We start from the raw sequence: 26595 nt of genomic DNA, 5'->3' as shown, positions 1-26595 counted from the left end.
GGATGTGTACAGAATGAGATCATGAGGTTAATGAGCATGGGCATTCAAAATGAGCTATGACCAATGAACAATGAGATCTTGTAAGCAGCATGAGTAGTGTATAAAAATTGGATGCAAGTAAACAGAAATCAATGATAATGAGATTATCACATCCAAGCATTCATAAGGCACAAACATTTACACCTACTCAAGAAACAGGTAACACTCTAGTGATCGAGCATGACACCCAAGGTCTTTCTAAGGAACTCAAACCGAAGAAGATCAAGGGGTTTTGTAAAAATATCAGCTTTTTGATGCTCAGTGGGAATATGCTCAATAACAACAAGGCCCTCTTCCACTAACTCTCGAATAAAATGATGACGAATGTCAATGTGTTTGGTGCGAGAGTGTTGGACAGGATTTTTTGAAATGTTTATGGCACTTGTGTTATCACAGAAAAGAGTAAGAGTGTTCTGTTCTATCCCATAATCATGAAGCATTTGCTTCATCCACAACATTTGAGCACAACAACTCCCTGCAGCAATGTACTCAGCCTCAGCAGTGGAAAGAGAGATGGCATTCTGCTTTTTACTATGCCAAGAAACCAGATTGTTCCCAAGGTAAAAACACCCCCCGGATGTACTTTTCCTATCATCAGCACATCCTGCCCAGTCGGCATCAGAAAAACCAGTAATTTCGGCTGTAGTGTCAGTGGAAAACCAAACCCCATACCCCAAAGTCCCATTAACATACTTGATGATGCGTTTTACCGCAAGAAGGTGAGACTCTTTAGGACTGGCTTGGTAACGAGCACAGACACCGACACTGAAAGAAATATCAGGACGACTGGCTGTAAGATACAAAAGACTCCCTATCATACTCCTATAAAGGGTAGGATCAACATCAATACCAGAGGAATCTTTGGAGAGGTGAAGACTGGTGCTCATGGGAGTGCGTGCATGCTTGGAAGACTCAAGACCAAACTTAGACACAAGATTTTTCGCATACTTAGACTGAGACACAAATATACCTGAAGGAGACTGTTTAATCTGAAGACCCAAAAAATAAGACAACTCTCCCATCATGCTCATCTCAAACTCATGTGTCATACAATCCGAAAAATATTTCACAAGATGTTCAGCAGTGGATCCAAACACAATATCATCAACATAAATCTGAGCAACAAGAATATGAGACTTAGTATGTTTCACAAACAAGGTCTTATCCACACTACCCCTTTGAAAATCATTGTCGAGAAGAAATGTAGTAAGTCTATCATACCAAGCACGAGGGGCTTGTTTCAACCCATACAAAGCCTTGTCTAACTTGTAGACATGATTAGGACATTTAGGGTCCTCAAACCCATTTGGTTGCTCAACATATGCCTCTTCTCTCAAGTACCCATTCAAAAAGGCACTTTTCACATCCATTTGAAACAATTTAAAGCCAAGAAAACATGCAACACCAAGCAAAATACGAATAGATTCGAGACGTGCAACTGGGGCAAATGTCTCATCATAGTCAACACCCTCTACTTGTGTGTAGCCTTGAGCAACCAACCTAGCTTTGTTCCTCACAACTGTACCATTCTCATCAGATTTATTTTTAAAGATCCACTTGGTACCTATCACATTCATGTCTCTAGGTCTGGGAACTAGAGTCCAAACCTTGTTACGTTCAAATTGACCTAATTCTTCATGCATAGCATTGACCCAACTATCATCTAGCAAGGCCTCTTTAAAATTTTTAGGTTCAATTAAAGAAACATAACACATATGTGATACCTCATCTCGAATCTGTCTTCGGGTTTTCATTCGATCCGAGACACTTCCAATCACCTGTTGAGCTGGATGATTTAGTTTCACCCTAGCTGATGGTTTAAGCTCAGGACTCGCAGTGACAGGGGCAACAGGAGTTATGTCTCTTCGAGCACTCTTTGGACTTGACCTTACCTGTGAAGATGGTTCTGTAACCATTTCTTGTGATGGGTCCACACCTTCTCCTTGATTTTGTGATTCCGTGTCCAAGATTGGAGACTCATCATTATCATCCTCATTTGTTGCTGGAGTAGGTGCACCTGTGTCATCTATAACCACATTGATAGATTCCATTAAAGATGAAGTTCGCAGGTTATAGACTCTAAAGGCCCTACTAGTGGTTGAATACCCTAGAAAAATACCTTCATCACTTCGGGAGTCAAATTTGCCCAAAGGCTCTCTATCTTTGAAGATGTAACACTTACTCCCAAAAGTTTTGAAGTATTTTACATTAGGTTTCAACCCCTTCCACAATTCATATGGAGTTTGTAAAGTGCCGGGCCTTAAATACACGCGATTTATGACATAAACAGCAGTATTTAAGGCTTCAGCCCAAAACTTAGGAGGAAGTTTCTTACTAAGGAGCATGACCCTAGCCATTTCTTGAACAACCCTGTTCTTCCTCTCAACAACTCCATTTTGTTGTGGAGTAATAGGAGCAGAAAATTCATGCTTGATTCCATGCATATCACAAAAATCCGAAAACGAACTATTTTCAAATTCACGACCATGATCAGTTCGGATTCTTATGATATGCCCAATGGAAACACCCTGTTCATTTTGGATTTTAGGGACTAAGGCCTGGAAAGCATCAAACGTATCAGATTTTTCCCTTAAAAAATTTACCCACGAAAATCGAGTAAAATCATCAACAGTTAAAAAAATGTATCTTTTACCTCCGATGCTTTCAGTGCGAGTAGGACCCATTAAATCCATGTGAACTAATTCAAGAGGACGTTTGGTTGTAAAGCTGTTCACTTTTTTATGAGGAGCACGGGTTTGCTTTCCAAGCTGACATGGTCCACACACATGGCTCAAATTCTTACCTAGTTTAGGTATTCCCCTCACAAGCTCTTTGTTGGCAATCTTAGTTAGGTCATTGAAATTCATGTGACCTAATCTTTGATGCCACAAATCAATGTTACTAATGATGGCAGAGTGACAAGTGAGATCATTAGTTGTAACAATCCCATAACAGTTATCAGATGTGCGAACCCCATGTAAGACAGTATTTCCTTTTTTATCCAAAATTTCACATTTATTTTTAGAAAACAATACTTCATGATGGGAATCACACATTTGACTAATGCTTAAAAGATTTGCTTTAAGACCATCAACTAGTAAAACATTATCTAGCTTGGGAAGACCAGCAACACTTATAGAGCCCTTACCAATGACTCTCGAAGTGCCACCGTCTCCAAAGGTAACAATTCCTCCTTCATATTTTTCAAGGGAGGTGAAGTAGGATTTGTTACCGGACATATGACGAGAACACCCACTATCAAGATACCACATGTGTGAATCACGTGCTTTTAGAGCAGTGTGAGCAACAAAACAAGTCAAATCCTCTTTTCTAATCCAAATCTTTTTAGTCTTGGTGTTCAGCCTAGCCATGTAAGGTTGTCTCCTAACCCAAAAAGTATTAGAATTTCTACCCTTTTGAGACACCTTACCAAAGAGTTCAAAACAGTAAGGACGAATGTGGCCATACCTACCACAGTGATGACAAATAAAAACTGGTTTTACCTCCTTTTTGTTAATTTTACCAGCTTTCGGTAGACGGAGAGAGAGATCAGCCTGGTCTACCTTCAATTTTCCCTTTGCTTGAGTCTTCTTGTCATGTGAAGTAGAGGCCTGTCCCTTGTGTGCTGTTGCATCATAGCCTAACCCGCTTTTGTCGCAACCCATTTGTTGAGACCCGAGGATGTCTTCTAAGGATTTTGAACCTTTGTTCCACATGGCAATAGTGGTTCTAGCAACCCGAAGCTCTTCATCCTTTTGACAGATTATCTCTTCCAATCTGGCTTGTGACAGCTCAAGACTTTCAAGCTTTTCTTCATATGTGGAATACACCTTCAGAAGTTCATTCCTTTCAGTTTCAGAGGATAGTAATTTTCCACATAAGTCTTGCCTGTCACTCGAGATCTTGACAATATTCTGCTTTGCTGCTACAAGTTCTTCTTTCAGCCTGACATTCTCACCCTCACATGTCTTGAGCTTGAGAGAGAGTCTGTCGTTGAGTTTGGACAAATTCAAAGATTCCTCGTACAGCTTTTCGTAGGCTTGTTGTAGTTCATCGCCATTGATCTCCTCATTATCCTCAGATGTCTCATCATCCTCTTTTTGCTCTTCATTCTCCTTTGCCTCCTCCAATCTTGCAACTAAGACTGAAAAGTCGCTGGATGGTGGTGAATGTGAGTTTCCTCTTTCATGGAATTGGCTCAAAATTTCCCATGCCTCTTTAGCCTTTGTGCAACGAACAACCCGTTGCTGTTCTTCAGCAGAAATTGCTCTACGAATAGTGCTAAGGGCTCTCAGATTGCTCGGACTGTCAACACTTTCTGTATCTTCTTCAATGGCCTGCCAGCCTTCTGGATCAAAGGCTCTCAGAAAAGCCCTCATTCTGATTTTCCAAAACAGGTAGTTACTCCCATCAAAAGTAGGAGCATGATGCAAGTTCTGACCACGAGCTAACTCCGCTGGCTTTGGAAGAGTTTGAGTGAAAGTGGACCAAAAAGCCATAAAAGCACTATCCCCGTCTTCTCCAGATTCAGGTTCTTCGGGTTCTTGCTCCGACCCGCTTTCATCATCCCAAGTTACAGTGTAGACTTTCTTTCGATTCTTTTTCGAAGGGCATTCAAGGGCAATGTGACCAAAGCCTTGACACTCATAACACTTGACCCCTGGTCCCCTAACAATCTTTTTTTCAGTAGTTTGAGCAAATTTTGGTGGAACATTTTTGGGTTTGTCATTACTCTTATCTTTTGAAATAGGGGCTCTGAAATTCGGCTTCTTTTTCAAAAAATTTTTAAACTGTTTTGTAAGCATAGCCGTCATCTCAGACTCTAAATCAAATTCAGTCTCCGGAGGTTTTGCAGTCTCATGGGCACTCGTGAAAGCCATATTTTCTTTTTGCTTTTTCTTAGAAATTTGGTGGGCTTCATAAGTCTGCAAATTTCCAACCAATTGATCGAGCTTGAGGGTATCAACATTCTGAGCCTCCTCAATGGCTGTCACCTTTGGTTGGAACCTCTCGGGAAGGGACCTCAAAATTTTTCCAACAACTTTTGCTTCCGGGATTTTCTCACCGAGAGTGAAACAGGAATTCACGATATCACTGAGTTTTGCATAAAATTCATCGAACGTCTCATCGTCGCGCATAAAAAGGGTTTCAAAGGCGGACGTGAGACGTTGAAGTTTTGCCCTTTTAACAGAGGTGGTACCTTCGTGAATCGTTTCAAGAATATCCCACGCCTCTTTTGCTATTTCACACGTGCAAATTCGACGGAATTCTTCAGGTGTGACAGAGCAGAAGAGGGAGTTGAGAGCTTTGCTGTTCCAACTCGAATTCTGGTAATCGATTGTGTCCCATTTATCCAGGGGTTTAGGAATATCACTTCCATCAATGGTGATAGTAGGTTCACTCCACCCAAAGATTACGGAGTGCCAAACTTTCTCATCGATGGATTTTAAAAATGCTCTCATACGAGCTTTCCAATAAGAATAGTTTGTACCGTCAAGTAAAGGGGGTCTATGAGTGGAGTTACCTTCACGAATAGAATCCATGATACTAATCACACAAAATCACACTCCTATAGTTTTGAAAAAACAAAGAGTGACCCGCTCTGATACCAATTGAAAATCTAAGTGATTCGTGATTAGATCAAGATTAAAATATTCCAAAACCCAAAAAAAAAACCAAAACACACAATCTAAATCAACAAGCACTTACGAAAGTGATTTAGATTGTTTGTTTTTGTCAGATTAAATAATAAATCGACACAAAAGATTTTTACGTGGAAAAAACCACAATTGGACACCTCCAACTGTGATTAAAAAAATCACGGGCGAAACGCCATAAATCAATCCACTACTGAAGTAAAAAGATTACAAAGATATCTTACAAATTACCCAACTTAGTCAATCTGTCTTCGAATCTTCTGTAACTCTTTTTCACGACTTCATCTCGGAACTGATCAATCTTGAAGTTGATTCCACAACCTCACTCACATATAGAATCAAACACCTTTCGAAACTATATGCTAGAATCTTCGGAATCCACCGAAGAGAACTCTTTCTTGAATTTAAAGAAACCAACTCCTTGATGTATGTATTTTAGATCCTGAGTGAAGAACTCTTCTCAAGACATCAAGAAAAACTCTCAAAAATCTCCCAGAAGACTTTAAACACAACCCTAGTTTGTTTTTATCAGATCTAGGAAAACCCGTCCCAAACAAAACAACGTTAGCAGCTTTAAATAGGAATCTGAATCGCGATCTCCGCTCGAGCTCAACATAGCCCGCTCGAGCGGACTGAACAAAAACTGCAAACGAAGAAACAGAGATGCGCTCGAGCGTAGGAGTTTCCGCTCGAGCGTCAAATCACACCCACCAGTATCTGTGCTTGTCCTGTCAAACTACTGTGACCTGCTAATCTACGCTCGAGCTCAAGAGTCTCCGCTCGAGCGGACAGTACAAAAACAGAAAAACATAGTTTTGAATCCACACAAGATTTTGTCTCCGGATTTGACAACACAGGGACCTAACAATTTCTTTATCCTAAAGGCTATAAAACCATCTTTGAGAAGCATTAAGCCGTCAACCTGTCAACTCTAATCTCAAAATATAATTCAACAGCTGTCAAGTATTATATGAGAATTCCGAAACTTTGTTTCTTACAATTCCAAGCATGGCCTTTGTCTCTCGAAACAAGATGGATGTTTTACATTTTTGTACGGAACAAAAGCAGCCAACAAAGTAATTTTAAAGCACCAAGAGACAAAGAAAGAGAGCAAGAAATAACAAAGCCTTAAATTATTCTCATTTATTTATAGCAGCATAAACACAGTAACATAAGGAAACCTTTAACTGGGCAATGTCAACATCTGTGTGGTACAGTTGACAAACATCAACAGTTTAACAATTAAAAAGAGGGTACAAGAAGCCAGTTTGAACTTCAGGAAACTATGCTTAGATGTTTCAAAACGTATAATCACATCACTTAATTTTATTGCATTATTGTTATTCAAATGTACAGACAAAGCTTGGTGGCATTACAATCTGCTAGCGACAGCTCTGCATCAGATCTGCTTCACCAGTTTTACCTTGAAAGTTCAATCTAACCCGCCTCTTCTGATCTAAATGTAGAAACAAAAGGAGGAAATTTTAGTAAAAATCCAACAAAGCTTTGCACCAACTCTGTGAGGTCGAACTGAAATTTAACAAGAAAGAAAACTTGAACCAAGCATCACAATATTATGAGAATTCAAAGAATAGTTACACGAAGCAAGGGCAGGGCAGGGAGCGCCTATGTGAGCGTGTGTATTTTATATATAAAATATATAAATATATAAATATATTTTAACAAATTATTATTTTTAGTTGTAATATGTGTTAAAATATGAATTATTAGTAGAGATTGATATCAACTACAAATTGTCTTTGTTAAGGACAAATAAATATTATGTAAATAGAAAGTACTAGAATAAGCTTAAGGTTTGTTTGCATTTTTTTTGGAGATTGTATGTTTGAGAAGTTCTATCTTAGATGAGAGTGAGTTCCTCAGCAGGAGTGAGTTTCTTACAGGTTTCTTAATTGGGAGTGCGAAATCACGTTTTTGAGTAATAAATGTCACCTAAATACAGCTACTAAGGTTCAAAGCCACTAAACCACCACTGGCCTTGTTGGAGCCTTGTTGGAGCCTTGTGTATTGCAAACACCAACCACAGCAATTCATTAGAACCCAATACTGAAGGGCTAAGCTTACATCCATCTAAGAAATACATGTCAGGAAGTAAGGCACCCTCAACTAGAGCAACACAATGGTGGTAAATGAATGCATAAACTCATCCTCCTTTCCTCACAAAAAAACAAACCCAAAAAAAAAAGGGGGGGGGGGGAAGAAAAGGAAGAGAGAACAAAGCATATATCAAGAAGTACTTTTATACTAGTTTATTACCTCATGCCTCAACTGGTGCGTCTGGCTGGTTTTCTGGCATGGCATCTTGGAAGGCAGGAAGCTCATTGTATGCATCGTTCAACCTAGAGAGAAGAGGGTACTGAGTCTGCAAGAACAACAAGAAACTTGTAATTAGAACTTTCTCTGAGCGATACCAGGTGCACAGAAAATACATAGCATCAATTCCACGTAACAAGCAGGAAGAAAACAGGCTGCAATTGCGGCCACAGTGGTGTGCACACATGTCACAGAGATGGAGAGAGATTTAACATTGTACAAAGAACTCCTAAGGTGTTGAAGTTCAACTCAACTCACAAGTCTTTACTCCGGGTCGGCTACATGGATCCATTTCCTCACAATGACAAAACTAAAGATGTTACAAGGAGATAGAAAAAATTAAGAAAGTCCAGAAGCACAACACATTCGTATTTGATTGCAACCATCACATAATCAAGAAGATAGTTGATGATATATTAGATTTTCAAGTGTAATCTAGGTTATATTAGATTCTACACAAACCCATTCTATTGGATTTGAGACTACCAGAAACCACAATTCTTGCAAACAATGCACCAGCATACATTCCATATATTTTAAAAAGGCTGACAGCAGAGAAAGTTAACACAATTAATGTGGATTTCCCCGCATCTCTTTTCCTCCGTTTGTTTAAGAAATGGGTATGGCAAAATTTAGACATGTAAAATACAAAAATTATTTGAAGCTGAAATATAAATTAGTACAGATTCAATTGGCCATGAACCAAAAGAATGACGTACCATGTCAAGACTGAACCTTTTGATTGCTCCATGAATCTGAGGTGCTAGAAAACAATCCGCCTGCAAGCAATAGCCAATATTATATTTCAGGTAGTATAGGAGTACAAAATAATTTTACATAAGCACTTGTTATATATCTACATGTAATCTAGGTTATATGGAAAAAAAATCGCCACAAGTATGAAAAGCAACAATTTCTCATGTCAAAACCAAATATCTGGATTCTGGTTCCTATCTATGTGTAATCTAGGTTATATGGAAAAAATTGCCACAAGTATGAAAAGCAACAATTTTTCATGTCAGATTCTGGAGCAATAGTCGGTACTCTTCCTGCTTGGAAACTATTGACCTATGGTTTTAGCGCATAATTGTGTTCAGATTGAAGCACAAACAATCTCCTGGTTTTCAAATTTATAAATTATATATTGTGGTGGGTAGAAAGTCTATACGATGGTTTAAAGAATCTACCAATATCAAGCATTTGCTTTCATTTGTGAGAAAATAAACTACATCAACAGAATATTGGTCCTAGTAGAATTAGGAGGAGAACAAATTTGTAGATGTCCATGTAAAACCTCTGTTCAATAGAGGTTTTAAAAATTGAGATTGTTTTAGTGTGGTTTTTATCAACCCTTGCGATGGTGAAGCCCCCTCCCCCCAACCCCAAAACAAACCTATTTCAGTCCAAAGTCCCTACCTAGCTAGTCGAGTCCTAATAAACCAAATTGTGGCCTTCAATTCAAAGCCCTCAAATTTGTTTCTGTCTACAGATTTCAAGTGATTAGTTTCCAAGAATCTAGAAACCCAGCACCTTGGAAACCAAGCCAATTTCAATCCCTTGTTGACTACAACCTTAGGACTCTTCCACCCTTAGAACTCTAATGCTGTGTTTGGTTGGGGGATTTGGGAACGGATTTGGAAAAAGAAAGGGAAAAGGTGTGTCAAACTAGGTGAAATATAAGTATGTTTTATTTACATTTCACCTTCCTTTTCCATTTCCCTTTCCAAATCCTTTCTTAAATCCCCCAACCAAATACAGCATAAATGTAAAAGCTTTCCCCAACCAAGGCCACCTACGTTACACGGACTCGTTCATTTTTGGGAGGTACCCGTGTCGACACGACATGACACGACACGACACGACACGGGTACGGGTATGGGTACGGGATATGGCCGGGATACGGCGAAATAAAAATGGATACGACTAATTGTTTTTCTATAATATTTTTGTTACAAAATTTCTTTCTTGTTCTTGGTTTGAACCTTAGTTGCTCGAAGCGGAAGCGGGAGCAGGAGCAGGGGCGAGAGCAGGGAAGCGTGGCTTATATATTATTTTTATTGAAATATTTTTAATTTATCTATATAAACGTTTTTTTTTAAAATTTTAATTAACATATATATGTTATAATTTTTTTTTATTTTTATGCAATATTTAATTAATTAAATACAACATAAAAAAATATTTTTTAAAAATGAATAACCAATAAAAGTAGAGGAGTGATATTTTTTAGAACACTAGTCATTATCTTTGAATAAAGTTTATTATATTTTATTTAATAAAACAACATTTATGTTTTATTTAAATATATTTATTATTTTTATTGATAATATTTTTAATCGATTTATATATATTTTTAATTTTTAATTGACATATATATTATAAATAAATATGATTTATAAACAGTTATTTTTATTGATATATGACATATATATATTATAATTGACATATATATTAATTAAATATCTTTTGAGAGAGAAAGAGAGAACAAATTATAAATACAGGAAAAATTTATAATTTCAACCTATGTTACATGAACTCGGCTATGGGTATCAGGTGCGGGTGCGTAGGGGTCGGACACTTCAAAATTAAAAATTGAGTATACGTGGATATATATCTAAATTTGGATACTGGTACGGGGATACATTAAATAATTTTTTTAAAAAAAATAAATATTTATTATATGAAAAAAACTATATTTATTATATAAAGATGAGTTATATTATATAAATAACAAATAAAAATTATTTTATATATAAAATGAATTATATTATATATAATAAAATAAGTATTTTTATTTTAGACGTAAAAATTATATTATTTATGATATATTATATTATATAATTTTTTTTGGATAAATAATATTATATATTATTATATTAATGTAATTTATATTATATACTAATCTAAATGTATATAATATAAAGAGTAGAGAGAAGTCAGACAAAAGAGAGGAGAGGAAGAGGGAGATCGAGATCGAGAGACGAAAGGAGAAGAAGAGAGATCAAGAAATGAGAGAGAAGATAGAGAAGGAGATTGAGAGACGAGAGAGAAGACAGAGAAGGAGAAGGAGATCGAGCATTGAGCATCGAGCAAAAGTCGAAGCTGCGACCAGAAGGATCGAAGTCGGTGACCGATGTATTCGTCATTTCGAAAGGCGACTAGGTTCTCTCTTGCTCACTCCTATTCCATTTCTTTTGCTATCTGTAAAGAGCCGTATTAGAGAGAAAATAGGCAAATCCGATATAGATCCCACACCCACACCCACACCCGCACCCGTATCGTGTCATGTCGACACGGGTACTTCCCAAAGTGCCAAGTCCATGTAACACAAATTTCAACCATTATACATCACATGAAAAACCACCCGATGCTTCAGCCCATGTCATTATTATAATATAAGCACTACACTAAAAGTAACTATTAATATTGACTTCTCAACTTCTTCCCCATCTTCATTATTTAATATTTATATTCTCTATTATCAGAATCTTACGATTCGCAATTTTTGCAAAATCAATACGAATTTATGGGTGAATCTATTTTGGAAGTGAATCTCTAGTGAATCGCATGATTCACAATCAATTCACGATTCGATTTACTTTTTACAATTCATGTAATTTTTGAAATTATTGTGTCCGACATATTTTCAACTCTTTTTTCCTCTATCTTTTTAGTAAAATGACATAATACAACTTCTAATAGCGTTTAATACTAAAATAACCAGCATATATACATGATTTGTTATTATTTTAGTACTCAACATATTTTTAACCTTTCTTCTCATTTTTTTTCCTTTTAAAAAATCATAATATATCTTCTAAAGATGTTTAAGATTAAAGATACACTATGAATTATCTATTACTATTTTATTAAATTGAATATTACATGTGTCAGTTATCATTTTTAAAATGTTTTAGGCTTTAAAATAAAAGATTCTAAATAATTCTTTCTTATTATTTGCTCACTGTTACTTAGAAAAGTATATATGCTTATTGTCTAAATATCAACATTGTTGTTAATTATTGTTACTTTGAAAATTGATAGTTTGTCTATTTGGTTATTATCTTTATTAAGAATGGTTGATAAGAAATATTAAAAAAGAAAAAAGGTAAGATGGTAAGCTTACATAGGAACCTTCATTAACTTCTTACCTATTATACTACGCGATTATTATTCAAAATAACATTTTTATTGATTTAAGTCTAAATATTTTATATTCATAAGATATATTTAACATCTAAATTTGTAAATATATGTTTCTAAGTAATTTATAAAAAGTGACCGAATCTTTACGATTCACGATTCGATACAAGGCCATTTCGATTCACAATATGAATCCCGATTTGACAACTATGTTTATATTATAATCAAAAGAAATAAAAAAGAAAGAGAGAAGAGAGACTCAGACAAACACAAGAGAGAACACCGAGAAGCGAGAGAGAACGAAGTGAAAGGCGAGAGAGGAGACAGTGAGAAGAGGAGGCGATCAATTGAGAGAGAAGAAGAGTAGATCGAGAGACGAGACGAGATCGATCGAGGGAGAGACGAGATGAGATTGATTGATCTAGAGAAGACAAGTCACGAGATCGAGATTGAGAGAAAAGGGATAGACAGATAGAGAGGAAGAAAAGAAACAGATCCGCGATCAAATTCGCATTTCTCTAGCATCAAACTCGTGATTCTTCTACGAATCTGAGTTAGAAGCACAAAATTGCGCTTTTGAGGAGGAATTGTGAGCAAGTTGAACGATCCTGCTACTAAGGTTTGAACAAGAAGAGGGCAAGATGGGAAGAAACAAACCAAGGAAATACAGAAATTCACAATTTGAAATGAACGGAAAGGAAAAGAAACCTGAAATGTTGAAGCAAAGTTCAGCAAGACGAAGTCAAAGTGCGATCGAGTTCGAAGTGCGTAGTCGATCTCGTCTTCCTTAACCGTACTCGTGTCGATCTCTTGTTCTTCTCTCTCCTATTGCGATCTTGATATTGTGTTCTTCTCTCTCTCGATCTCTCTTGTTCTTCGTCTCTCGATCTCCTCTTCTCTCTCTCCCTCTCTCTCTCTCTCTCGATCTGTCTTCTCTTCCGTATGTTCTCTCTTTCTCTCTCTCTCTCACCCCAATATTATTTAAAGATAATAATGACTCTCTAGTCCTGCTGACTCCACTACTTTTATTTAAATAATATCTCACCACTACTCCACTATTTTTATTTAAATATAATGACTCTCTCTCCCCACTTTTATTTAAAGACAATGACTTTCTCTCTCTCTCACCTCATTACTTTTAAAATAATAACTTTATAAAGATAATAATTTTATTTAAAAATATTTTTTTATTATATTTAATATGCTGTATTTAATTAATTAAATATTATTTAGATAAGTTTTTAACATGGTAATTTAACAAATATTTTTTAAAAATAACTATCTACCGTATTTTCGTACCCATATCCAAATTTGAATCCATATCCCCGTATCTTCCATTTTCAATTTTAAAGTGTCCAACTCCTAGATATGCACCCGCACCCGCACCCGCACCCGATACTCGTACCCGAGTTTGTGTAACGTAGAAGGCCACCACAAAAATAAGTGTAGGCAACACTATCCTAAGTTCTGAAATGTCATACATCACAAGTTCAACACTTAGTTATACCATTTTAGGGTCTATCATGTACAATTTGGTACTTCGTCTATTCAGCAATATTTTTTATCAAACCCACGTTTGTTTTAAACTAATTTTCCAAAACCAAGCACACACTTGTTCCCCAAACCTAGGTTGTTTTTAAAGTCATGTATTCAAAACACGATTTTGTGTGTGAAGTCTTGTTCCCAATACATGACTTCAAGAAGGGAAAAAAAAGAAAAGAAAAAGAAGTTACACAGACCTCAATGTAGTTTCTGAAATTACACTGACTCCCCTGTTAGAGTTGTTGGCTGACCAAGATTAAAGGGAAACGTGAAATTAACCTTTTGCCCTTTAACAATACCGAAATTCCATCACAATATTTCTAACCAAAAAAATCCTTTCCTTTAATATCTGTTACCAAACAAACACATATTTCAAAACCATCCATTTTGCTCTCTAACCAAACACTATCACCACCCACAACCTCCCCTATTTCATTAGCCAAACAAAATCCAATGCATCCCTCATCCCATTGTTCCCACCTGTGCCTCCACCTTCTCTACTCCACCCTCTCTGTCCCACTCATTCTCCCATTCTGTCTATTGATTGCATCACCTAAAACCCACAACACAGTTGGTGAATCAATTATAGGATTATGGGGCAACCACCACCACCGTAGCATACAAATCCAGTAAATTCCCTTTCTGTCTATTTGGTTAACTAACATTAATTGAAATAAGGCTTTTATGTTAGGGAAGGGTTTTAGCCATGGAAGTTGTGCATTGATCACACGATTTCAATGAAATCGTGAAATCAATACACATATTAACTCTCCATTGCCTTTAAAATCATATTTTCAAAAAACGTTTTTATCTTAAAGTCATGTTTTGAAAACATGATTTCAAAAACAAACTTGGTTTGGTATATAAGTTCACAACGGCTTGAGTTTGGGAAATTTGTTTCGAAATGACGTGTGTTTGCTATTAAAAAAAAACCTATCTATTCAGGTTACACAGCTAGCGTGGTCTCATATTTTAAAATTTCATTAGGGCTTTAGATATTAACACTCTGCAAAGGATCCCCCCTAAACATACAGTATGCATATAGGCTTGAACACAGATAGCAGGGAGGGAAGAAACAAACCAGACAGACTTCATCTCCAGTGGCATATTTCCCAGCATAATCTTTTAATAGCTTCTCAAGAGCTGCAATGTGTGTACATAGAAATCAGCTCAAATTCAACACTCAATTTTCAAAGCAACCTTAATCATATCATAGCAAACTTGTTTTTGGTCACTGGTTGCCCAGAAATTACCAAACTCTAATGGAAAATTTCCCAACTCAAAAGTTAAAATAGGTTAGGATTTTTTCAGAGGAATTCTACAAAAAGAAACTCCTATCGATGATAAATTTAAATCAACAGTGATTTTTTTCCTAATGCTTAGTACAAGATCAAATTCTCACCTAACTTCATGGTAATTGAAACTTAAACCAATAGGAAGCCATGATGCACTTTCAATCCACCACCCACATTCATGGAGATGATTACCTATTGAATATGCTAATCCTAATTATGTATGTTCAATCAGATAAATTGATGCATTCTTATTGAATGTGTTGATTAATCCTTTTAAAGCACCAGAACTTCTGTGCAAAGTCCTATATTTGATACAATACTAAGATCATTTGAATGGTTTGTAGATCCTCATGGCATAAAATATAAAGTTGCCTCAAATTTAACTTACATTGCACATAAGTTGTCTGGCTTGAAAAAAAGGAAAAAGAAAAAAGGATAGAAAATGTTTCCATTGGACTGAACCATAGGTTGCATTAAAAAAGTTCCATCTTTTCAATATAAGGCATACTAAAACAAGGTATATTAATGACATGCCCATTTTCATTTGTTGGACTCCAACACTCATCTTTAGACACTTATGACACGTGTCAAACATGTCCAGTTATTATTATTATTATAACTAAAATTTAAACTCAGACACACTTTGGAAATTTGAGGGACACATAACATTACAAATTTGAACAAAATAAATTAGGAACTAATAATTATAAAAAAAAAATGTAAATTTATACCCATTAATCCATTCTCATTTGAACTTTGGAAATGCGTGTTATGTAGTGTATTTTTATTAACTTTGACTAAAATATTTATATATATAACATATGATAAATATAAAAAAATTATATTTTACTCATGTTCCCACGTAATGTCCTGCATTTTTTTTTTTTGAAAACTGTTGTATCGGTGTGTCCATGTCCATGCTTATTAGATTATAGGGTTTTTGGTAGAGGACAAAGTGAAGATTTGAATAGATAACAAGATCATATCTTCTACTTTTTATGTATTTATTTGATGATCCTAACACAAGACATGTTTTAAAAGTAAGCTAACATCAATTACTAATAAATTAATTAAGTAATTGGCATGAGGAAAAAGTTTCCGGTCACTTCATAAAGTCTTCTTCTTAACAATGATCCAGCTATTATTTGGTTGATACTAGCAAAACAATTAAAATACATTATTAAAACGAAATTATCATAAAGGAGTTTGGATCAAACTGTGATGTTCATGGGTTGCACACACTTGCTCTTTGATAGGAACAAGGAAACAAAGTATTGCTTGGATGATTGGAGGCAACAGGTTAAGAAGGTGAAACGTCGAGTAGTCAGCACTAGCAGGCTACACACAACCAACTTGTGTATTCAAACTGGTATGACAGATTTCTTTAAATGAAAAAATAAAATAAAAATCCATAATCTGTAGTTCATTAGGTAAAGCTTACCTGCAAAGCCTTTGCCAATATGATACTGAACCCAAACAAGCTTCTCATCAGGATGAACTTTTTCCCCAATATACTTCTGTACATTAAAAAGCAGGGAAAAAGATAACCCATCACTATGCTAAAAAAAATGTTGTGATAGCATTATATGAATTTTAGCAATGAAACAGAAATTTTAAAGCAGTGATCTCACTCCAATACTCACCAGTACACCTATATTCTGAAGCGGCTGTATGCTTGAGGAAACAATATTTGCAGCCTATAAATCAAATAATAAATACATTGAGGATTAGTTTAAGTAATCAGAACAGAATAGGATGAGAAATTTTTTTTTTTGAGAAAGTAGAAATAGAAGGAATGAATGAATAGTTCTGCTAACCTAAAGTTTTATTACTTTAACATGTTATTCCCCCAAAGCCGGATAAAGCACTTCAACTAGAGCAAGGGTGTTCTAAGGATATCATTTTCCATGTAAAATGACAGTTGCATGTGCGTGTTGGACCCACTAAGGTCCATTTTCAGACTTTCAGTAGCATTGCTATAACCTATACTCCATCCTCCCAAGAATTCCCTTATCTTTCAGTAAGTTCCTTATCTTATCTAAGAAATGAAAATACCACTGAAGGTGCATATCTTGATCACAAAAGATCACATATATACCAACAAGTGGATTTGAGCACCGAACATCAAAGATGAGAGGTCAAACAGATACCACTAAGCTTAGATCACCAATTTTCTGTTGCTAAGCAGTCCAAAGAATTCCTGCGTTCATTATTTTGTGATTGAGAACATTTGATCTCATTGTACTCCACACATGAATATAATCAAGAGGTTTGAAAGTTTAACTTTGACGATAGTCATATTGGTATGATTGTTAGAATCATACAATTCATGATTCGATATGATTCATGATTTGATTCACAATTTGACAACAATGGGTAACCCATTCAAAACAATACAGGCCAACTTGGTATGAGATATATCCTTGTGGAAAGTGACTACCATTGGTGATTAATTTAGCCAATAACTTCTCATAGTGTCTGTGGAGGCAACCACACCTACGCATGAGGTGCCGGATTCTGTCGAAAGAAGAGATTTCTACCCTTACTATGATTTATATAAAGAGAAGCTATTAGCATTTGAAGCAACTAACATGCGTACATGCTGGTTAGCCCAATTCAACCAAATTTGCTAAAAAATGAGTGGGCTTGTGAAGAGAACATTTGAACTTATGATGTGTATATGGCTCTTTAGGCATGTCATTGACCAATACCAAGATAGTAATTACCTCCATATGATTGACAAGACCTCATCAAGCAATATAGCAACCCAACATTTGTAGGATATTTTAATTAAATTTTCCTGGTTTAAACACCTTCAACTGTGAGAGTAATAAGATGCATATAGTACAACTCCATAACAATATAATGTTAACTCTGTTGTCACACAATGAATTTTAAGCCAACTAGCGTTTCTTCACCAGGTCTGAATTTTCTAGCTTATTCCTCATAAAAATTGATTTGTTACTATATTCGGTTTGAATAAAGTTTGCTAATATTAGTTGTAACTATATTTGGTTTAAATAAAGTGTGCTAATATTAGTGAGAACTTGTAGAAAATATGACGACAGAAAATTTGTGCAAGCAGTGAAATTCTAGCCTTTCCAGAGCTCACATGGATGCTTAGGTTCAAACACATTGAATCAAATAAATATCATACTGGTGAATGGAAAAGAGCTAAAAAATGTTGTTGTAAATAATAAACAACTCACATCAATTGATCAAGAAAATAAGAGATTACATGCATTATACCTGGTAGTTGATGCCTCTTCTTTGAAGATCACGAGGCAACAATGGATGTTGAGGATACTTCTCTTCCAAATACTGCAAATTACTAAGCACATGTTAGAAACATTGAAATTTTTTACTAAAATCAAATCCAATTGGGTGAAGACAATAAAGGTCCAAGACAGACTTCATCTCCAGTGGCATATTTCCTAGCATAATCTTTTAATAGCTTCTCAAGAGCTGCAACGTGTGTACATAGAAATCAGCTCAAATTCAACACTCAATTTTCAAAGCAACCTTAATCATATCATAGCAAACTTGTTTTTGGTCACTGTTTGCCCAGAAATTACTCTAATGGAAAATTTCCCAACTCAAAAGTTAAAATAGGTTAGGATTTTTTCAGAGGAATTCTACAAAAAGAAACTCCTATTGGTGATAAATTTAAATCAGCAGTGATTTTTTTCCTAATGCTTAGTACAAGATCAAATTCTCACCTACCTTCATGGCAATTGAAACTTAAACCAATAGGGTGCCATGATGCACTTTCAATCCACTCCCCACATTCATGGAGATGATTACCAATTGAATATGCTAATCCTAATTATGTATGTTCAATCAGATAAATTGATGCATTCTTATTGAATGTGTTGATTAATCCTTTTAAAGCACCAGAACTTGTGTGCAAAGTCCTATATTTGATACACTACTAAGATCATTTGAATGGTTTGTAGATCCTCATGGCATAAAATATAAAGTTGCCTCAAATTTAACTTGCATTGCACATAAGTTGTCTGGCTTGAAAAAAAGGAAAAGGAAAAAAGGATAGAACATGTTTCCATTGGACTGAAAAATAAGTTGTATTAAAAAAGTTCCATCTTTTCAATGTAAGGCATACTAAAACAAGGTATATTAATGACATGCCCATTTTCATTTATTGGACTCCAACACTCATCTTTAGACACTTCCGACACGTGTCAAACACGTCTAGTTATTATTATTATTATTATTATTATTATTATTAACAACTAAAATTTAAACTCACACACGCCTTGGAAACTTGAGGGACACACAACATTACAAATTTGAACAAAATAAATTAGGAACTAATAATAATAAAAAAATGTAGATTTATACCCATTAATCAATTCTCATTTGAACTTTGGAAATGTGTGTTATGTTGTGTATTTTTATTAACTTTAACTGAAATATTTATATATATAACATATGATAAATACAAAAAATTATATTTTACTCATGTCCCCACGTAATGTCCCGCATTTTTTTGGAAAACTGTTGTATCGGTGTGTCCGTGTCCATGCTTATTAGATTATAGGGTTTTTGGTAGAGGACAAAGTGAAGATTTGAATATATAACAAGATCATGTCTTCTAATTTTTATGTATTTATTTGATGATCCTAATCATGCTTTGGTTATATTCTGTGTACCACTAATGCTTTGGCTTAGGTAAGATGGAAGGAAAAGGATAAAACACAAGACATGTTTTAAAAGTAAGCTAACATAAATGACTAGTAAATTAATTAAGTAATTGGCATGAGGAAAAAGGTTCCAGTCACTTCATAAAGTCTTCTTCTTAACAATGAATATGCTAATCCTAATTATGTATGTTCAGTTAGATAAATTGATGCATTCTTATTGAATGCGTCGATTAATCCTTTTAAAGCACTAGAACTTGTGTGCAAAGTCCTATATTTGATACACTACTAAGATCATTTGAATGGTTTGTAGATCCTCATGGCATAAAATATAAAGTTGCCTCAAATTTAACTTGCATTGCACATAAGTTGTCTGGCTTGAAAAAAAGGACAAAAGAAAAAAGGATAGAACATGTTTCCATTGGACTGAAACATAGGTTGTATTAAAAAAGTTCCATCCTTTCAATGTAAGGCATGCTAAAACAAGGTATATTAATGACATGCCCATTTTCATTTGTTGGACTCAAACACTCGTCTTTAGACACTTCCAACATGTGTCAAACACGTCCAGTTATTATTATTATTATTGTTATTATTATTATTATTATTATTATTATTATTATTATTATTATCAACTAAAATTTAAACTCAGACACGCTTTGGAAACTTGAGGGACACATAACATTACACAGTTGAACAAAATAAATTAGGAACTAATAATTATAAGAAAACGTAAATTTATACTCATTAATCCATTCTCATTTGAACTTTGGAAATGCGTGTTATGTTGTGTATTTTTATTAACTTTGACTGGAATATTTATATATATAACATATAATAAATATAAAAATATATATATATTTTACTCATGTCCCCATGTAATGTCCTGCATTTTTTTGGAAAATTGTTGTATCGGTGTGTCCATGTCCATGCTTATTAGATTATAGGGTTTTTGGTAGAGGACAAAGTGAAGATTTGAATAGATAACAAGATCATATCTTCTCCTTTTTATGTATTTATTTGATGATCCTAATCATGCTTTGGTTACTATTCTGTGTACCACTGATGCTTTGGCTTAGGTAAGATGGAAGGAAAAGGATAAAACACAAGAATGTTTTAAAAGCATGCTAACATCAATGACTAATAAATTAATTTGGTAATTGGCAGGAGGAAAAAGGTTCCAGTCACTTCATAAAGTCTTCTTAACAATGATCCAGCTATTATTTGGTTGATACTAGCAAAATAATTAAAATACATTATTAAAACAAAATTATCATAAAGGAGTTTGGATCAAACTGTGACGTCCATTGGTTGCACACACTTGCTCTTTGATAGGAACAAGGAAACAAAGTATTGCTTGGATGATTGGAGGCAACAGGTTAAGAAGGTGAAACGTTGAGTAGTCTGCTCTAGCAGCTATGAAGCACGGGTACGGGTACGAGTACTGATACTGGTATGATACGGGTACGTCGATACGCTAAAATCCAAAAAAAGTAAGATACGGGTACGGCTTGGTACACTTTTAAAAATTTATTTATTTTTAATTTAGAGTAATGTAAAAATTAATTAAATAGTTTAATTTGTTAAGATCCAACCTATAATTAACATTTAATGTCAAAAATAAAAGTATAAATCAAAATTAAATGTCAATAGATTAAATAACTTACAAACTATAATTTAATTTTAAATCATGCTAAGTATAAAACTAAAAATAAAAATAAAAATAAAAAGTTTAGGGAAAGGAGTTTTATTTCTGTAGTAGAAAAAAATATTGTTTCAACTAAGGTACAGTACGGCTTGAGTATATACTAGATACGTCTGGGTACGCCAAAAATTTAGAAGAAAAAATTTGAGTACGTTTTTCGTGTACCCGGTACGTATGCAGAAATACCATACGAGGTACTATACGCCAGTAAGTACCCGGTATGGGTATGGCATGTTTTTCAAAGTACCCATGCTTCATAGTCTAGCAGGCTACACACAACCAGCTTGTGTATTCAAACTGGTATGACAGATTTCTTTAAATGAAAAAACAAAATAAAAATCCATAATCTATAGTTCATTAGGTAAAGCTTACCTGCAAAGCCTTTCCCAATATGATACTGAACCCAAACAAGCTTCTCATCAGGATGAACTTTTTCCCCAATATACTTCTGTACATTAAAAGGCAGGGAAAAAGATGCCCATCACTATGCTAAAAAAAATGTTGTGATAGCATTATATGAATTTTAGCAATGAAACAGAAATTTTAAAGCAGTGATCCCACTCCAATACTCACCAGTACACTTGTATTCTGAAAAGGCTGTATGCTTGAGGAAACAATATTTGCAGCCTATAAATCAAATAATAAATACATTTGAGGATTAGTTTAAGTAATCAGAGCAGAACAGGATGGAAAAAAAATATATATATTGAGAAAGTAGAAGGAATGAATGAATAGTTCTGCTAGCCTAAAGTTTTATTACTTTAACAACATGTTATTCCCTTAAAGCAGGATAAAGCACTTCAACTAGAGCAAGGGTGTTCTAAGGATATCCTTTTCCATGTAAAATGACAGTTGCATGTACGTGTTGGACCCACTAAGGTCCATTTTCAGACTTTCAGTAGCATTGCTATAACCTATACTCCATCCTCCCAAGAATTCCCTTATCTTTCAATAAGTTCCTTAACTTATCTAAGAAATGAAAATACCATTGAAGGTGCATATCTTGATCACAAAAGATCACATATATACCAACAAGTGGATTTGAGCACCAAACATCAAAGATGAGAGAGGTCAAACAGATACCACTAAGCTTAGATCACCGATTTTCTGTTGCTAAGCAGTCCAACGAATTCCTGTGTTCATTATTTTGTGATTGAGAAACATTTGATCTCATTGCACTCCTCACATGAATATAATCAAGTGGTTTGAAAGTTTAAATTTGACAATAGTCATATTGGTATGGTTGTTAGAATCGTACAATTCATGATTCGATACGATTCACGATTTGATTCGCAATTTGACAACAATGGGTAACCCATTCAAAACAATACAGGCCAACTTGATAAGAGGAATATCCTTGTGGAAAGTGACTACCATTGGTGATTAATTTAGCCAATAACTTCTCATAGTGTCTGTGGAGGCAACCACACCTATGCATGAGGTGTCAGATTCTGTTGAAGAAGAGATTTCTACCCTCTTTATGATTTACATAAAGAGAGGCTATTAGCATTTGAAGCAACTAACATGCATACATGCTGGTTAGCCCAATGCAACCAAATTTGCTAAAAAAGGAGTGGGCTTGTGAAGAGAACATTTGAACTTATGATGTGTATATGGCTCTTTAGGCATGTCATTGACCAATACCAAGATAGTAATCACCTCCATATGATTGACAAGACCTTCATCAAGCATTATAGCAACCCAACATTTGTAGGATATTTTAATTAAATTTTCCTGGTTTAAACAACTTCAACTGTGAGAGTAATAAGATGCATATAGCATAACTCCACAACAATATAATGTTAACTCTGTTGTCACATAATGAATTTTAAGCCAACTAGTGTTTCTTCACCAGGTCTGAATTTTCTAGCTTATTCCTCATAAAAATTGATTTGTTACTATATTCGATTTGAATAAAGTTTGCTAATACTAGTTGTAACTATATTTGGTTCAAATAAAGTGTGCTAATATTAGTGAGAACTTGTAGAAAATATGACGACATAAAAATTATGCAAGCAGTGAAATTCTGGCCTTTCCAGAGCCTCACATGGATGCTTAGGTTCAAACACATTGAATCAAATAAATATCATACTGGTGAATGGAACAAAGCTCAAAAATGTTGTCGTAAATAATAAACAACTCATATCAATTGATCAAAAAAATAAGAGATTACATGCATTATACCTGGTAGTTGATGCCTCTTCTTTGAAGATCATGAGGCAACAATGGATGTTGAGGATACTTCTCTTCCAAATACTGCAAATTACTAAGCACATGTTAGAAAAATTGAAAATTTTTACTAAAATCAAATCCAATGGGGTGATGACAATAAAGGTCCAACCACTCACCATTAAGATTGCAAAAGAGTCTGAAAGCACAATGTCCTCATCCACCAACACCGGCACATAACCAACAGGATTGAGCTTCAAAAACTCTACATTCGAGAAAGGAACAAATGTTATGAAGCATATTACAGTGTCTGTAACAAGTCTCAGTTATGATGGAACCCAAAATTTTGGCCTCCTAGTTTTATAATATGCATATGTATCTCAAGAATCAACGTCATTGAAAGCAATTTATGTATATATATATAATATAAACTGCATTCACCTCCTTGAGGTTTGGGAAAAATACAGTTAGCCCCACACTTTTGACATAATTACACTGACTTCCCTTTTACTAAGGCTAAAATGACTGAAACTAACGCAGATGGTGGATAGACTTTGAAATAAACAAAGATAAACATACATTTTAGTTGAAAAGAGATAATAATATTATTTTTTTCATTCATAAAACTAATGATTTATTGATTAAAAAAAAAAAAACCTAGTTGTTGTGAATTAAAACCTCGACGGAGACCAGTGTAATTATGTCAAAAGTGTGCGGCTACCTATATTTTTCCCAAATCTTATCCATTCATATGTATTCAGTGCTTTTGGTCTCCGTGTCAGACCATCTCCAACCCTTCACCAATTTTTTCATCGAATTTGATTCTAAATTTGAACAAAAAATTTGATTTAATATGAACTACTACAATCTTTTCATCAAAATCTTTATAAAATTCCCAAATTTCCCTTTTAATAGTAGCAGAACTGTTACAAAAGTACACCTACTACTAACAACAATCTATCTGTGTGTGAAAATGAGCAACCAGTAAAATACATCTCACCAGGACTCAACTGCTCTCCCTTGAGTAAATTAACTGCTTTGTATTCATAATCAAGACCTGTTTATAAACATGATGAACAAAAATCAACCACCAATTCATCAAAATTGGGTTTGAAAAAGAAATCAAATTTAGGGAGTTAGAGAGAGAGAGAGACCTTTCAAGTTGAGAGCAATACGAACACGTTGAGAGCAAGAGCTCCGAAAGTAAGAATACAATTGCAACTTCGTTTTGGGCTCCACAACAACACCACCACCACCACCACTCGCCTAATCATCGATTTCAAAAATTCAACAATTCAGGGGTCAATTACTTGAATTGCTCCGAGAAAATGAGCAAGAAAAAATATTTGTTTCTGCATAAATTATATAAACATAGAGAAAGAAAGTGAGTGTAGAAACAGAAAGAGGAGAGAGAGAGAAATGCACACCATAACTAGCTTGAAAACTTCGATTGGATTGGAACTGAAAATTGACTCTGTTTTCAAATTAGTCCCTATTTATATTAGTGTACACATTATTTATTTACTTATTTTATTATTAGTATCATTTTTGGTCTATCAAATATGCCAATAATGATTTTGTAATTTTTTATTTTGATCAGTTTATGACTTAATTATAATTTATTATAATATTAATTATGATTTAATTATAATTATTTATAATTTTTAGAGAAAATGTCAAAGGAGTGGTTTGTTGAACAAGTAATTACCTCAAGTCCTAATAAAATTGGAAATGGCAATTGCTTTACTTCTGCAACTACTCTAGACAATAACTCCTCTAACCTTTGCATTGTGCAGGATGTTAGGGATAGCAACAGTGCAATAGATTCTTGGAATTTTATGATAGATGGATCATGGAAATCTTCAACAGATCAGGTTGGAATTGCATGGATTTGTTTGGATAACAAGAAGCAACAAATTGAAAGGCGGGCTGTGGTGAAGATATCATTACAACATCCATTACTAGCCGAGGCGCATGCATGTTTGGATGCCATCGGATGGGCTGTACATCAAGGTTTGAAACAAATAACAGTGCATACAGATTGTCAGGTCATGGTCAAGCTGCTGCAGCAGACAAGCCGCCAGGAGGATTGGCATATTACTACTATTATTAATGATATTATAGCTTATGCTAAGTGTTTGGACTATGTTTGTATTTGTAAAGTTGCTAGAAGTGTAATTCAACCAGCGTAGAATTTGGGTAAAAAGGTAACTACCAACAGTTAAAAGTTTTTTAATATATGGATGTATGGTTTCGTTCTATAAAAAAGAAAAAAGGAAAAAGTCATTTATGTACTAAATTGTGCAGATAAATATTGTACTTTTATAAATTTATAATTATTTTTTCTACTTCTCATTTTTTATTTCTCCTAACTTTTATTTTAATTATAATCGAATAGGCCATTGGTTATGTCCAAATGATATTTGGTTATAATATTTAATTATGACTATTTTTTATGTTGGTTATCACCTGTTATAATTATTATTTTGGTTATAATTGAAAATGTCTTTATTATGTCTTGTGTTTGATTATTATTCATTGTTATTTTTTTTAGTTACATTTTAAGTTGATTTAAATACTACAAACATCTTCACTTACATTAATACAATGATTTTGGAGTGTTTGATAACTTGGTTTAGCACTTAAAATTGAATATATTAAGTGATAATCAAATAAATCCGTTTAATAACCAAAATTGATATCATTTAAAAATTTAAGTGTCTTAAAAGTCAAGCTAAAAGTTAAAAAAAATTCAACTCATATAAAAACTATTTAATTGTGATTGAATTTATAAATACTGAACATAAGAATCAATATACCCTATTATAAACTCATTACCATTGCCACTACCACTACCATCCCTACCATCACCACCACGACCACCGCCACCACTTCCACTACGACTACCACCATCACCATTATGCCACTGCCACCGCCACTACAACTATCGCCACTACAACTATCACCACCTTCATTGTCATTGTCATTATTGTTATAAGCACCATTATCATTTTACTACTAGCACCACTGTAGTTGCCATTCTATTACTACAA

The 26595-nt window shown here is 34.5% G+C and overlaps 1 protein-coding gene across 2 annotated transcripts; it reads right to left on the bottom strand.

Moving 5' to 3' along the window:
* Positions 1-6814: 6814 nt before the first annotated feature.
* Positions 6815-25240, bottom strand: LOC114298000 (glutathione S-transferase zeta class). Of its 2 annotated transcripts, XR_014329341.1 has the most exons (14): positions 24970-25112; positions 24697-24808; positions 24543-24599; positions 23722-23807; positions 23558-23629; positions 21947-22000; positions 21746-21821; positions 18260-18475; positions 16654-16707; positions 16452-16527; positions 14797-14858; positions 8750-8809; positions 7974-8079; positions 6815-7152 (listed from the first exon to the last, which is right to left on the bottom strand). XR_014329341.1 is itself a non-coding variant. In XM_082868549.1 (11 exons), the coding sequence occupies exons 1-10, from the start codon at positions 24970-24972 to the stop codon at positions 7975-7977; spliced, it is 687 nt and encodes a 228-aa protein (XP_082724675.1). In that variant the 5' UTR covers positions 24973-25240; the 3' UTR covers positions 6815-7152; position 7974. The 2 variants fall into 2 exon arrangements, 1 of the variants encoding a protein (XP_082724675.1); XM_082868549.1 differs by lacking the exons at positions 21746-21821; positions 21947-22000; positions 23558-23629 and having other exon boundaries at positions 18260-18331; positions 24970-25240.
* Positions 25241-26595: the final 1355 nt, after the last annotated feature.

Source organism: Camellia sinensis, chromosome 5, assembly GCF_055761805.1.
Source record: "Camellia sinensis isolate YWXY chromosome 5, ASM5576180v1, whole genome shotgun sequence".
Classification (NCBI taxonomy): Eukaryota; Viridiplantae; Streptophyta; class Magnoliopsida; order Ericales; family Theaceae; genus Camellia; species Camellia sinensis.
This window is presented reverse-complemented; position numbering and strand designations above follow the sequence as displayed.